General features: G+C 34.4%; 1 protein-coding gene across 7 annotated transcripts in view; it reads left to right on the top strand.

The window, feature by feature from the left end:
• LOC143460080 (regulating synaptic membrane exocytosis protein 2-like) overlaps positions 1–15,288 on the top strand; it is a 30,932-nt gene that overhangs the window by 14,551 nt on the left and 1,093 nt on the right. For 3 of the 7 annotated variants that reach the window (XM_076957486.1, XM_076957460.1, XM_076957510.1), the window contains 19 exons: positions 371–436; positions 601–740; positions 1,348–1,550; positions 1,750–1,868; positions 2,496–2,609; positions 5,983–6,314; positions 6,987–7,109; positions 7,195–7,389; positions 7,481–7,696; positions 7,920–8,043; positions 8,139–8,317; positions 11,809–12,089; positions 12,275–12,426; positions 12,575–12,756; positions 13,896–14,023; positions 14,092–14,191; positions 14,297–14,465; positions 14,571–14,700; positions 14,795–14,894. In XM_076957486.1, coding sequence (XP_076813601.1) covers positions 371–436; positions 601–740; positions 1,348–1,550; positions 1,750–1,868; positions 2,496–2,609; positions 5,983–6,314; positions 6,987–7,109; positions 7,195–7,389; positions 7,481–7,696; positions 7,920–8,043; positions 8,139–8,317; positions 11,809–12,089; positions 12,275–12,426; positions 12,575–12,756; positions 13,896–14,023; positions 14,092–14,191; positions 14,297–14,465; positions 14,571–14,700; positions 14,795–14,894 — 3,053 coding nt within the window. Of the gene's footprint in view, positions 1–370; positions 437–600; positions 741–1,347; positions 1,551–1,749; positions 1,869–2,495; positions 2,610–5,666; positions 5,741–5,982; positions 6,315–6,986; positions 7,110–7,194; positions 7,390–7,480; positions 7,697–7,919; positions 8,044–8,138; positions 8,318–11,808; positions 12,090–12,274; positions 12,427–12,574; positions 12,757–13,895; positions 14,024–14,091; positions 14,192–14,296; positions 14,466–14,570; positions 14,701–14,794; positions 14,895–15,288 lie in introns of all 7 variants that reach the window. The other 4 variants (XM_076957477.1, XM_076957469.1, XM_076957501.1 and 1 more) reach the window with 4 other exon arrangements.

Raw genomic sequence — 15,288 nt, 5'->3', positions numbered from 1 at the left:
GCAATTAATTATTTTTGGTGAAATACTGTGACAATAACAATCCTAAACAAAAGTAAGTCAGTGGAATATTTATCCATCGCACGAAACCTGTAATTGAATCTGTCACTCAAACACGCTTGTGCAATGTTTTACTGCGAGAAAGAAAATGTTGGAAGTGAAAACGTAGTTGCACTAGCTCTCATATATACCAGGAACCTGAAGTGTGAGACGCGATGCAATTACTCGAAAAGCGACCTTATTAGCTCCGGATAACATGTGTCAAAACTGCGTAACATTCCGCATTATAGTTACGCAACTGAAATTCTCAATTACGTCCAACGTTATGTTGAAAAGTATTGTTAAATTTCCATTTATAGATATTATTCTTTAGGGCAAGACCATGGCTGCAATTCAATGCCCAGGAAAAAGAATCACAACTTTAGGAGACATCAACGATGTAAGTGTTACAGTAAAAATAAATTTGTATCCAAGGAACAGTCAATCGAGGTTAAACTGGCTTTAGTCCCACCTAAACTGTGTTGCGGTTTTATCAATAGGGGAACATCTGCTGTGTTATGCCTATTTGTTCACTAGCATTATGCGTAATCATACATATGTTAGGTGCTATGAGTGACAATGAAGGGTCAAATAACTCAAACAGTTATTACCGTGGACCAAGGTCATCATATGGAAGTCAAAATGCCATAAATGTTTTGGACGATTCACCTGACAGTGTAAACTCCGATACAGTAAGAAAAACTGTAAGTAACACAAATTTATTAGCTCAAGTTACAAAATTTTTATTTCCACTGATTCCAAAAATTCGATAATTATCCAGGTCATCCTTATCAATTGTTACCATACTACAGTTACCTTGGGTTGTTTGCTGTTTACCACTCTCATACACAGGACTAGATTTTTTACATTTTTAATTTGTGTGATTTTAGACATGACTTACAGAATAGTATATGATTTTACCGGTCTCTTTCTTTGCAAATACTTTACTAAAATTTAACTTTATTTTAGTTATTTCTTTACATTACATGGCTATAAGCGTAATTGTAATTACTAGATACTATTATGGATTAACCGTTTGTTGTGTTGTGTTTCATTGCTTGCCATTTTAGAAACTGAAGATGCTGCTGTTAGGCGAAATATAGATTTCTGTTGAAAAACTGTCAGATAGATTTTTAAAAAACTTAGCTGAATTTTGTGATTAATAGGATATTTAAAAATGATTTATATTAATTATTAATACAAATAGTACCATTGATTTTTTCTTTTAAATTCTTACAAATCTTAAACTGGATTTTCCTTGTTTTAGAAAATATTTCAATAGACTACATTAAGTTTGATTTTGATGTTTAGACTGGATGCAACAATACCAAGATGCAGCGATGTAATAATAATCTGCATCGAGATTGTAATAGTGGAGTTCGTTACTTCTGTGTTGGGTGTACAACCCCAAACTCAAGAGCAATGTGCACCAGTAATCACAGCCATCAAATTAATGAACATAAAAACTTTCCTGTGGATTATCACACCTATTATACTGATTCTAATCAGTCCCGGTATGTTATTATCATTTTTATATATTTTGAAACAAACATTAAGAAGCTTGAGTTGCTGTCAGATAACTATATTATTGCTACTAGATGAAGGCATTTGATATCAGAATCAGACTAAACTATGTTTTCTCATTTGGTCACTTTTTCAGTGCAAATACCAAAAGAAATCAATTTACCCAGATATAAATTTTTTTTTATTAAGCAGTCATACCACTTGTCATAAAAATTATCGAAGACATGATGGTAGCCCTCGGTGTGTTTCTGCCCATTCTCAAGGTAGTGCACTGCGGAAAACCTATGCCAAACAAAATAGTAGAGCAGGTATGATCGCAAAACAAGTTAGATGTAATTTGTTTTGGTTTTTTTATTCTATTAGTCAATATTAACCGACAAATGGTTAAATGACACCATTCTTGTAAAAGGTTGGCAACCTTTTCTCACTTCTTGTACCACTAATATATATTTTGCTTTTTATTTATTGATATTTATGGAATAGGTTCCTTATGTCTTAATTTTAAAACGTGAATAATTCAAACCAAGAAGTAATAAGCTTAAAATCCTGTATTTTTTGAATTTTATTTAATGGTATTGCCCAACACAACCCAAATTCTTACAGTTATCCCAAAACAAAACATTTAAATTATGGGCAATTTTTTATTTTAGTGCTCTAGCCTGAATTAATCCAATGCAGGCATTGTATTTAACATGTTATATTTTGATTTGACCATAAATAATGCTAATCTCAGCCTCTCAGTGGACACGCCTTGCACTAGGATTTTGAAACTTTCATCAAGTTTCATCATTGTCCTAAGATTAATCTGAAGCCAGAAGGCAAATACCTGCAGTTTTTACTTTGTTTCCTATCTCACTAAATGTTTACTTTGGGAACTGTTCATGAGAATCTATACTCAAGGCAGCATTTGATCATGATGACTTTATCTTCATTAGGTAAACACTTGCGGCGGAAGCCATCACTAAGTAGTACGGATGAGGACATTTTATCTACCCCCGAATATTCAAGTGGTGATGAAATTGAGAAGAGAATGGAATCTAGCGGAAAAGGTTAGTGCACCAAAGAATTAATTAACTTTTAACTTTTTTGCATTAATTTATTATAAATTGAAAACTTGTCACTTTGTTCCTTTTCAGTGTATTTAGTTTGGTTTGGTGTTAAGTGGTAGTCATTTAGTACTTGTATACCTTTTTACTTCATGCGAGTTATTAAATTTTGCAACCTTTTGTTTTTAAAAAATCTTTTTATGTGCTTACCTGTACTCATTTTAAATTATTGAATTTTCTAATTTTTCGCCAAGGAAATTTTGTTACGGTATCCATTTGTGGAAACCATCAATGCAATTAAATTTGCGTAAGCTAATAGGATAATATGATTCCTCCTTTTACTATCGGTATAAATTGGCTTCGTGAGTGAAAACTTTCCCATTATATTTTTCTCATTGATTAGCTGTCATTCAATTACATTGATGTAGTGACAGTGATTGTTCCAACGTATGTAAATGTAAAGAAATAACTCATGTAAAGAAATAACTGATAACATATTAAAAAAATCTCATAAAATATTGTTTAAAAAATTCAACGATTGATATCAACTTCGAAACATTTAAGATAGGGTGAGTAACTAGCCGATCGTTTTTTGCATAGTTACCATTAACCATTATAATGTTTTATAACAATTAGCCTGTGTATTTTTCCAACCACACACTGAAACCATACAACATGTTGAACTTTCGCTTGTAGCTTGGTGATAACGTTGGCTTTTTTAAAACGTTTGGATTTTTTGACTTGAGCCTTTACATTACAAAAAATCCCCATTCTGTGACATCAATCATGCATTGTGTTTATTGTACATGTGAGTGCTATACTGGGGAAAATTAGTCCAAGTGAACTTCTAAGTTTAAAAGTTGCGTTCACAATGCGTAGGCTACTTGTCTAGCCTTTAGCCGACAATAGATCGTTCGCAGCCCATCAGTTTGATTTTGAGTCGATCGGTGTGCTGAAAAGGTTGCCCCGAACCCTGATTTAAGATATGATTGCTCTTAAATGGGGTTATCTGAATGCCGACCAAAATTTCTCGTTAGCACCTGGGGACGCGTTTAGAGAATTTGGAAGTGGTGTGTTCTGCCAAAATTTGATGATAGGGAATTTTCCAAGTCTGGGAATTCTGCCAAGTTTGTTATCGTTCGGGGTTGTTTTACATTTCGTTAAGGTGCACAACTTTCGTCAACCAATGTTCAACTTGCCATTATTCTAAACTTACATGATATAAGAGAGTTTGAGTGGTGTGTATGTGAATGCATTGTCAGTAACCTAAAGGCGAATTTTATTGTTATGTCGATTACTATTCATGTGAAGTTAATTTGTATGCACCGAAAACAATCGCTTTCTGGTTTTGAAGGTTAAACCAAGAACAGACGTGCAGGTGAAGTTGCTTTGACTTCAGTTAAACCGGTACCTTGGCCCTATGCCATTACCTTGGGAAGTGTTTTTTTAAGGATGTTTTTGGACCGAAGCAGTCTTTTAAATTTCTCCAACAGTCTTTCAAAATTTATACTTATGCAACTATATCAAAAAATTAACAGTTGTTGTTCAAAAGTTGCGGTCTCTTAAAATTTCTGCCATCGCCAAAATAAAACCTTAAAATGCCTGATCCCGGGAATGAAGTCGTCGAAACAAACAGAGAATTTTTATGAAAACTAATTTACTGTGCATTTTCAAACAAAGAACTCCAAGTATATTACAAAAATATCCTCTTGTTGTGGTGCGATAAGATTTTGCTAATTAGTAATACTGCTAGTAAAAAGTAAAGTACTGAATGGTTTAAACTTATATCTACGGCCCACTACATTTGCTCTCGTTATCATATAATTGCAGTTCTGCACGCAAGTTTGAGTTAACTTGTGGTAAGTTGCCTAGCATGCTGCCAAAAGTAATTACCTAAGACTTGCTACTACATCATGTATTATTTATACAGTTAGTAATACTGTTGTATCGTTGTTTCTCGTTTAAGTTTTGTCACACTTAAATACAATATATACGTTGAGGTTTTGTATTGCAAAGTATTTCTCATTATACGCCGGCATTAAAATAGGATTTCACCACGTTATTCCATCGGAAAAATCCGTTCATTTCGAGCTATTTTTACGGGTTTCTCGTTAACCTGTAACTAAAATCTTATGACATACTGTAGTTGGTAACTGTGCCTAACGTACCATCTAATTTAAATCTAACTTTAATCCAACTCTCTTTAGCTAAAATCAACTTTTTGCTTACCAGTTGTCCTATAACCTAACATTTCTTGTAGAACTGGTTTCAATATGTTACGTAATAACATATTTCATTCAAAACGTTTGTAGTTGCAGATAAATTACGTAATTAAGTGGTGGCTTAATTTCATATTTAGCAGGAAATGATGTAAATGTTTATTGTTATATTTCACTCGTTTTTCTATCAATACGGTTTGATAGCTGACAACATACACGCAAGTTCAAGTATATGCCTATCGTATTCGTAGAATTAGACCTAAATGTGGTACATGGTTAACTGGAAACCTTGCTGCAATTGATTGTCAGTTTCTTGGCTATTGTCTTCATTCTTTTAGAAGTGGAATGAATCATTTCCATTAACCACTTTGTGTCAACGCTTTATTACTTAGTTTTATTACTTTTATTACATCTAATTGTACCTTCAGGAAAAGTGACATGTCATAAATAACTTTTACATTTGTTTGCGTCTCCACATTATTTGAAATTTAGCATTTATGTATTTTGCCGCGTTTTTCCAACTAATGTTGTGAAGCAGCGCATTAGGCATTACTAGCTACATTAGATATTTATCAGCTAAGTTTGGGATTTGAAGAACGCATTGCTAACAACAGTAACTAGTAACGTATATCTACTTTCATTGAATTTGCATACACTAGAATTTAATTTAGTACTAGTTAGTACATTTAACGCCTTTTGTGAATTTTAATTTCTGATAACCATCAATCTTTTTCACTAAGTTGCTTGATGTTTGCCATATAATGTAACATTATTTCATTTATAATGAATAATTTCTGTTGAGACATGCATGAGTCTTGAACTGCAACTTTGCAAATTTCAGGAAGTCCTGCTTTACAGAAAAGTATTGAAAGTGGTTATGATTCCAGTTATATCAACCATTTAACTAATGATAAGGTATTGTGGACATGCTAATGTTTCCTGTATTAGTTCTCCAAATGTCCATGTTTTGTAAATGTATTGCATGTTGCAAGCTTTTGTGTTATACTTTGTCTCAAAACTTTCCTTGTAAACTGTGTTTCAGTTTTGCAAAGAAATATGGCCTGAACAAAACCTATAGACTGAAACTGAAACACTTTTTTGGTTATTGTTACTTCATGAGATTCATTTTGCTGCATGTGCATGCTGTTTGTTTACAGGTCAAAATAATCTTCAACCTTGCAGTTTGCTCTTTATATCTTCACCTTTCCATGGAAAGCTTAACCAAGCTGCTGCTCAAACATTAAAAAAGCAGGAACAGCTATTTCAACATAAACCTAAGAGTATTCATCACAATGCATTCATGAATAGCCCGTATAATGCAACAAAGCATAAGCTGAAAAGAATTCTAAGCAAGCATAAAACGGTGCCGGGTCATGACACTGATGCAAAATCTGACAGAAAATGTAATTTAAATCCTGATTCTTGTGAACATTGCCCTGGCATCACAACTAACATTGATGTAGGCTCAAGCATGGATTTTACTTGCCAGGTAAAAACTAAGGTTTAAGCTATTTGACAAAAATGCAACATTTTTTGCTTCCTTTATCCATCATACCTTGCTGCAGGTTTCTGAGTCCACATAGTACCCCAAGCTACCTCGATTTGTTGTGAAAGTTGTGCGCTGTTATAAAATATTTGTTGTTATAATCTTTTAGAATTTCTTGTATTGTAAAACGTAGTGAAAATAAAATTTGCGTAGTCTTTTGGTACTTGGTCTTGTTTGCATGTTTTGAGTTGCATTGTTGCATGATGCTTGTTAATATAATCGAATCATTTTAATTTTGTGAAAATTTGATGAATCACCTCTTTCAATGTTGCACTAAGCCATAGTAAATTATACTGTATTTAACATTATTCAAGTCAGAGTGGTATACAGTAATACAGTATTTATTTATATATTAATACAGTATTAAGCGGGCATACTAAGCTCATGTTTAGAGTGACTAATTTTATTTACAGAAATAGTTTTAGCTTGAAGTGTAGCAATACTCACTACAATTCAAAGCTTCTACACATGTTTTTTTAGTTGCCAGTCATTCATTGTACTCAAATATTTGTAAAAATTTTATGATATGGTTAATTTAACACTTTATCTGATTGATAGCGTGTTATTGTCGTCATTGACTTAACTGATTGCGATCTTTTCTTAAAACATTTGCAGCAGCCTGTTATGTGGCAACCCTCATCTGATGGTAAGTTTCTTATCGGAAAAATGACTCTCAACAAAGAGTTGACATCTCTGCAACCAGAACAAATGGAGAATGGAGGTGTACTTGGTCTTAAGGTAAGTTTTGTTACACTTTTTGTGTTTAATTGCTTCCCATCTGCATTAATCTGTCAATTTGATGAATATCATTTTTATCTTTGAGGTGGTGGGTGGAAAAGTGACAGAATCTGGACATCTTGGTGCTTTTATCACCAAGGTAAAAAAAGGGAGTTTAGCAGACGTTATAGGCAACCTTAAGTCAGGTGACGAGGTATTGAAATGGAATCAACACTGCCTGCGAGATGCGACATTTGATGAGGTTTACGAGGCTGTATTAGCTTCCAAGAAGAAAAAAGTGGTAATGATTACTCCTATTCCATCATGTATATTGCTTGAGCCTTGAATGTTTGATGTTACTTCAAGAAATCAAAAATTCATAATTGGTTTAGGTGGAGTTGGTGGTATCACGACCAACACAAGATGAATCAAGAAATCCTGAAAGTTTTTCTGTTCGTCGTGTAACAGAGTCTAGCAGTAGTTCCTTTGATTCTCAAAAGCGCGAAGATAATATTGTCAAAGGAAGTAGTTCCTATGCAACTCCACAACAACATCCTGCCTTTTCAAATAAGCAATCCACAGCCCTTGTTGTATGTGGAAGATTGCAGGTGGATTAGTTATTCTATTAACTTTTAACAAAAGTAAATATTGTGCGGTTGCTAAAAAGTATTTTTGATGGTATAATTGTCTGTATGTCTCAGAAAAAACTTTAAAGAAGATTTCAATAAAACATGAAAATACGAATCATAAGTGACTTCAGAATTAATTATCCATAGTTTATAAATGTAGCATATGAATCAGTCAAGAATAAACTGAGAGGTATTTCGGCAGGTGCGTGTTTGGTATCAGCAAGCTTCACAACAGCTCCATGTTACGTTGGTACAAGCAGCTGATCTTATTGCTAGACCAGATGGAAACCACAGGAACCCATACATAAAAATGTATTTATTACCTGGTAAGCCCATCCTTAATTTCACAATTAAAAACTATTGCATCTGAGTCGTATCAGGGCAAATTTTGTATTTTTACCTAAGGTAATAATTTGTTTAGATCGAAGTGCATCTTCCAGAATGAGATCAAGAATTGCAAAGAAAACTCTCGACCCTCACTGGAATCAATCTTTTGTCTATGAACCCATTCGAAGACAAGACCTTGATTCAATGACACTAGAACTAACTATGTGGGATTTTGACCGATGTTTGGGTTCCAGCAATTGTTTCTTGGGAGAGGTATATGATCTGTTTAATCTTGTAACTGTCCAGTGTAGCATATAATACAGAATGTATTTAAAGTGTGGGATAAGTCATAACGATACAACTGAATTTTATGTCAAAGAAAATCAGGCGGTAAATATACCTAATAAAGACTTTTCAAAATTTTTTGTGGTAAGGCAAAAGTTGCCGAAAATGTGAATTTGCCATGTCATATGACCCAGGTGGCTGCGATTATAGTGTCACATCGTGATACGTATTTTCGCAATAAGTTTCGGCACAATGCCCCTGAATATTGTTAGAAAACTTGTTGTTTGTACTTAGTGACAAGTCATAATTGGTATAAGATTATATATATCCAGTCGTGTATTTAGGATGGCGTGGAGGGGTGGGGCCAAAACATTTTAGTGCTAGATTTAAAACTCCTGTGTATGTCCCTTCCGCCAAAATGCGCGAAACGCAAAAAAATTAAAAATGCCTGGAAATCAATTGTAGTTTTATCATTACCCTCGTAATATGTTATTATTATTACTACTAAAGTAAATGTTACATCAAAATAAACACACAATGTATTTTTATAAAATATCATATCAATATGCTAACAGTGTTTTACAAAGTAAAAGGAACTAAAAGGCATTAATGAAATAATAAAAGAAGTTGTTCACAGCGTTTAATACAACAGGGCAAGCAACGAAACAACAAATGATCATGTGACTTTACATAAAATCTAGACGTCGATTTTTTTGACCAAACTCAACAATGACATTGTCGTAATTTAATGCCATATCATGATGAATGTGCAAAGAAGCGAGACCATTTAAACGAGTCTCGCCCGTGGTGAACCGCAAATGTACTTCAAAGTACTAAAGAAACATTCATTTGAAGCAGTGGTTACCCGAAACGTTGCCAATATATGGAAAATAAAATTATTTAACAGCGACCTCAATACTACCAAGGGAGAACTTAATGCAATATTGAGGTAACACTGATTGCAAAGAAAGAACTGCTTCCACTTGAGAACTAAACCATTCATTAATTTGAGCCACAGCGCTATCCAGAAAGGATAAAACACTGCTCTTCTGTAACAAGTGGAGGCTGTATCAGTGGGAACCACCCACCGTGTTTGGCAATGTTGTTGCAGCCTTGCACGGGAGCTCACTGGACATTTTGATGCAATTGTTTACTGGACGTTTGTTTGATGCCTGGCTTGCGCAACTGAGGAGCTGATGGATTGAACGGATGCAGCATGAGTGAGGCAGAGATTTAGATTATGAGCAGCACAATGAACATAGATCGCTTTTAGACGGAAGCACCTTTGTATTCTTGTGCAACCATAAAAGAAATAGCTACACCAGATTTTTTAAGAATTCGAAGAAGTTGATCTGCTAAACCTGTGCCTGTAAGATCAGGTGCAAGAGCGAAACACAGGAATCTTTCATATTTGAAACACTCAGCTGCTCTTGTATCGAAAAATCTGTTTTTTCATCAGCCATGAGAGTAAAAAAATTTGGCATTGCATACTTCTTGCACAATGACCTTGCGATATGTACATGTTGGGCACATTTCTGCAACGGAGACTTAACAAGACGACTCAGCTTAACACCTCAAACTGCCAAATAAGCCATTTTTCGAAATATTAGTTTGAACCAGAAATATGTTGCTTTCCGAGTTACTTTTATCGCTGTGTTTACATTCGGTGAAAGGCCAAATAAAGCTGTCAGAAGGACTCCACACATTGTTCAACAGTTAAGATGCTTTCGGTTATCTACCACAGGATTGTCAAATGTGTCCATTAAGCATTTGGTATTCTTTTTACTAGAACAGGGAACATTACTGTGATCGTTTTCTGTTATATCACCGCTTACAGCCGTTTTGGAAACTAACAAAATTTTCTGCTTTTTTGACGCTAAAAAATAAGCTTCTACTCCTCGCTTCATGACTGACTTCACTGTAATGAAACTGAAATGTTGCTATCTGCAAAAAATCTTTATAAATAACTGTATTGACTAAGATAATTATTGCTCACAGGGGTTATTATTTCAAAATTAAGGCTGTGTAAACTTTTCATAAAATAAAAATTAGAATATATACCGGTACAGTAGCATTCTAAGGGTTAATTTTACTATACTCCACACAAGCTTTCACAAACATAAGTTTGTTTCATCAGGTGTACTGTGAGATGGGAAAAAATTATCTAGAAAGTTGTTAGGGTAAAGTCTGATATGAAGCAACAATCGCAATAGTGACATTAACCCTACGTGCATCCAGGCAAGTACAAAGTATTTTGTGAAGTAACATTGTGCAAAAAGAAGAGTTATAAAATAAATTGAATGAAAAATAATTGGAATGAATAAAATAATAAATTAAAATCCAAAGTATCTATTTATACAGTCCCATGAAACTGGCATCTCTGTTAAGACCGTCATTAATACAGTTGAAACTGTGAAAAACCTTAAAATTTTTCATATTTGAGTCAAATACTGCAGTGTTTCTCAAACAGTGCGCTGCACCAGAAACACCGCAAAGCTTGTGTGTTTCTTCTAAAAGGGAATGCAATTTAAGAGAAGGGTTTTGCGTTTATACAACGCTTTTCGGTCAGAGTCAACAAAGAATCATGAAAATATGATAAACCAGTGGTTCTCAAACTGGGGTCCGTGAGACAATTTTCTGGGACTGCGAAACACCTTCCAAAAAAACGGCACTACTTGCCATCAAGCCAAAAGCTCGAAACCGGTTGAATGTGATTCACGATATTAGGGTTGCGTTGTCCAAAACGGAACCAAACATAGCCGAACTGGTTGCAAAGAAGCAGATACACCCGTCACATTGATACCATAAAAACCAACGTGTTGTTTTGTGTTGATTTTTTAAGGGACCGTGAAGCATTTAAAAAATTGCTAGGAGACAGTTGCGTACTTTCTTTTAAAAACGTTTGAAAATGACTGTGATAAACGAAGAAGATTAAGATGCAAGAACGCTTATGGCCCAATGCCCCCTTCTCCATTAAGTATACTTGTGTATTTCCCACACTTTTAGAAGGCGTGTGGGTTAGAAAACAGTGCTAATTTTTTTGTTTGTCATAGTGAATTAACCAAAAATGCAATTACTTGAAAAATGCCAATTGGGCTTCCTGAAATTTTGCATATGGATTAAGTATGCCTGGGGTACATCATACTGAAATATGACTAAATTCCTGCAACACATACTTAATCTCAAAAGTAGAATTTCTGATGTAAAAACCCTAATTTTTGCCTATTTTCATGGCATTTTTTAGCTAAAATCTGCACCCGATCTGGAAATTTGAAGCATAATCAACTGTTAGGGGAATTTCCACACTAAAAACAACACCAACCATAAAGCCTTTTCATTGGTTGACATAGGATTTTTAAAGGCCTGTGACGTAAGAATCTAACGAAATCAGAGAAATTTTAATTCTGACCCACACGCCTCTTTAAGAATACTAATTAAAAATAAAAATCTGACACAATATGTAAATAAATTTACATTAGGTGTTGCTGGATCTTGGTCTTTCTCAACTGGATGATGTTCCACGTTGGTTTAGTCTCCAGCCAGCGAAGAATGAGAATAATATGTCATTTAGTTTGACAGCCAAGCAAGCCATGCAAAATTGTGCCCACACTGTATCTCGTCACACAATGTCATCTTTACCACATTTGACATCCGATTATGACAATCATGGCAATGCCCCAAACGGTTATGTCATCTCAGACCAGCCCAACTCCACCTTAACGATATCTCCCAGACAAATTGATAGTGCAACAAATACAAGGTAGTAATGTGGCAATTTATATGATACCACATGTTGAAATTTGATTGACAAGAAAATTTGTTTTACATGTGTATGTTAGTAATATGTGAAATATGTGAGACATCAGGATAACATGTACTGATTTTAATTATCGTGGTATTGAAATCCAAAGAGTCACTTTTAAAAATTGTTTCACAATCCCACAGACATCAGGATCATGCATCATTTTGTCATGTTGCAACTTCTCTTTGTTCCTCCCCCTCATCCATGGAAGCCTCTTCAAGGCACGATTGTGCTTTTGGTGGAATGCGGGTTCTTCCTTCTCCACCTGGAGGAAAAATGAGATCATCCAAAACAGGTGTGAACATAATTTCAGTCACTTTACCACATCTTATTTCAGTGTAAAGTCATACTAGGGTAAAGAAATAATTTGTATTAAAAGTAAGTCTGAGTATCTAGCACAGCACACTGTGTTGAGTACTCATAACCTTTATTTTTGTTCTAAGAAATAATACAACCACATAGTGGATCAGATCAATTTCAAAGCAGTGAATTTGATGCTACTCATAAGACAAGAAGCAGACATCATTCATCAGACTACTCTCCACAACTTAATTGTTGTACATTTCCAAAAGACTCCGTGCAGCGTGAAAATGAACCTCATTTGTTTCACCAGCAAACCAAGGAGGTAAAATTTACAGTACAGTGATGTTTGTCAGTTTGAAATATGCCATATTTAAAGTGTGCATTAGCTGTGACTACAAGAGTAATTATAATAAAAAACAGAGTATGACATTTAGTGCAACAGATGATTAATACTAGTCTCTTTCAGCATTCTGGCTGTTTCAGCCTCCTAATTTTCCATAAGTCGCAGTGAAATTTGCTTGATATAACCACAAATAATGACCAGCCGCTTCTGGTTGTGGCACGTTCTGGATTTTTCCCTTGTGTTCTATGATTTTACCTCTAGCCATGCCCAGCGACATTTCATTTGTTTTCGTAACTGTTCACTTTAGTTATCTCTTAATTCTGCAGACGTGATGTTGCTATCTTATATTCTTTTCTTGTTTTAATGGAACATGGTGACTTTACAATTTAACTTAATCAGCAAGTATGCAACATATTATTGGTGATAATTATCCGACCACTGAATTTTTTTCAATTTTGATTTCAATTGGCATTTGTCAAGCTTGTTTTTTGACTCATATCGACCTCAAACAGCATTGTCAGTATTTCATATGTCACAACCTCTCCTAATATCTAACTGCTGTACCTCTTTTAACACTGCATCTAAAATAAAACAAAAGTCAAAAACTTTCTTACGCTTTGCAATTTAAATTAACTACATGAACTGAATCACCTGAAAAATTATCGTATGTTTATTGTTTCCATATTTTAAGTTCAATTGCTGGAAATGTTAAGCAGTGAAGCAAAAATTTGTACAATGTACCGTTTTCTTAAGGCTTAGAAAGAACATCGGCATCAGCCTACAATCCACTTTGTGCGTGTTTTCTTTAATTGCATGCTGTGTGCCATCTGTGACAGTTGACATCAATCCATACGCTGTTAGTTGTTTTCTTTCCTATAGAGTAATTATTGATATAGTTTCTCAATATAAAACATACAGCTGAGCTGTAAAAAACCTAAAACATGTTTTTGCGGTCATGTTGCTGACTGCATCGATCCAGGTCGATGGCAACTTCAATTACTGTTACCATTGAAATATTGGAACCAAAATCCCATTGGTTTCGAGTCGGTTATGTCAAGTGACTTTTATTGAACTTATTCTAAATTTTACACTCATGAAATACTTTCCTTTCACCACAGTCACAAAGAACTCATAGCACAGTTCTCAGTTCTCATAGTTCTCAGCCTGAGTTACAACAAGATTCTCAACAAAGCACCGAATATGTGGATGGGAGTGACGATTTACAACTTAATCAAAACAAACTAAGGTAAAATTTATCCTGGTTAATCAGCTCAGTTAAAGCAAACAGTAAGGCAATTTTTTTGGAATTTGCAGCAAGAGTAACAAAAAAACCGCAAAAGCATTGTCTTCAAGTCAACAAAGGAAAGAATACATGTCAAAAAGTTTAAGCGCTAATTTGCATACCCAAGACAAAGTACGTTTAGTAACCCTAACTACAAGAGAATTCCATTAGTTGTAACATTATTGTAAGAAATGTTATACTGTACAGTTAAAATTTAAACCTTGCTTTGTATAATAGAACAATTCTCAGAGTAAGATGACTGTTTCAAGTTCTGGTCGAAATACTCCTCAGTCAAGAACCAATTCTGTTGAACGCAAAACTTCAGCCCGTAAAACCAACTCACTTGGACAGAAAATAACAAGTGTGGTTGGCATAACAGGTCGAAGCCAAAGCAGCAGCACACTTGGTGAGAATCTTTGTAACTCCAGGAATTGTTTAATACTTTTACTAAACTTCACTTGATTGTATTAAGACCTATTTAATAAATAATAATTACTAATATTATCATCAGAAGGATGTCAGCATAAAGCTGGTAATTCTCCTCGGTGCTCAGAATACGGAATCCATCCTCGTCTGACCCGCAATGGAAGCAAGGAGTCTCCATCAGGTTCAATACCAAGCATTGCATCTGAAGGATCTTCGTAAGTGAAACCTTCTTTGTTAACTATGAATTCTGTGTAAAAAATTAATGAAAACAGAAAGCTTTGATGCTAATACATTAAAAATTGTATCTAGATCTGTTGATAAGACCTTGCAAAATTTTGTTGGTGGATTAGGCCCTGGCCAAGTTGTAGGTCGGCAAACACTTGCAGCTAGTTCATTGGGAGACCTTGAGGTACTTTTTTGATTTATCTGGGCACCAAAGTTACGTAGAAGTACAAATTTTTGTGCTCAAATACAAGTACTTATTTGTACTATAAAAACAAGGAAACAATTCTTCAATTCTTAAACATATTAGGCGAACATAATGATCAAAGTGTTATAGTGTAAAAAACACTTTGGATAGGTGACCAGTCATAACGGTCTTATAGATTAACTTGATTAATATGTAGTTACAAATTAACTTTAAACATTGACAAACAAGTACCAACTCAGGTATTTTAAAAACAATCAAGTACACCAGAGTACTGGAAAATTAGTACTAAAGTAAAACAGCTTTGCAGGGCACATGTGTTGTTTTGTTTAAAATGTAAGTTTTTTAATAGGCAAATGTTGCTATTTTTTTTTTG

This window comes from Clavelina lepadiformis, chromosome 1 (genome assembly GCF_947623445.1).
Source record: "Clavelina lepadiformis chromosome 1, kaClaLepa1.1, whole genome shotgun sequence".
In the NCBI taxonomy this organism is placed as follows: Eukaryota; Metazoa; Chordata; class Ascidiacea; order Aplousobranchia; family Clavelinidae; genus Clavelina; species Clavelina lepadiformis.
This window is presented reverse-complemented; position numbering and strand designations above follow the sequence as displayed.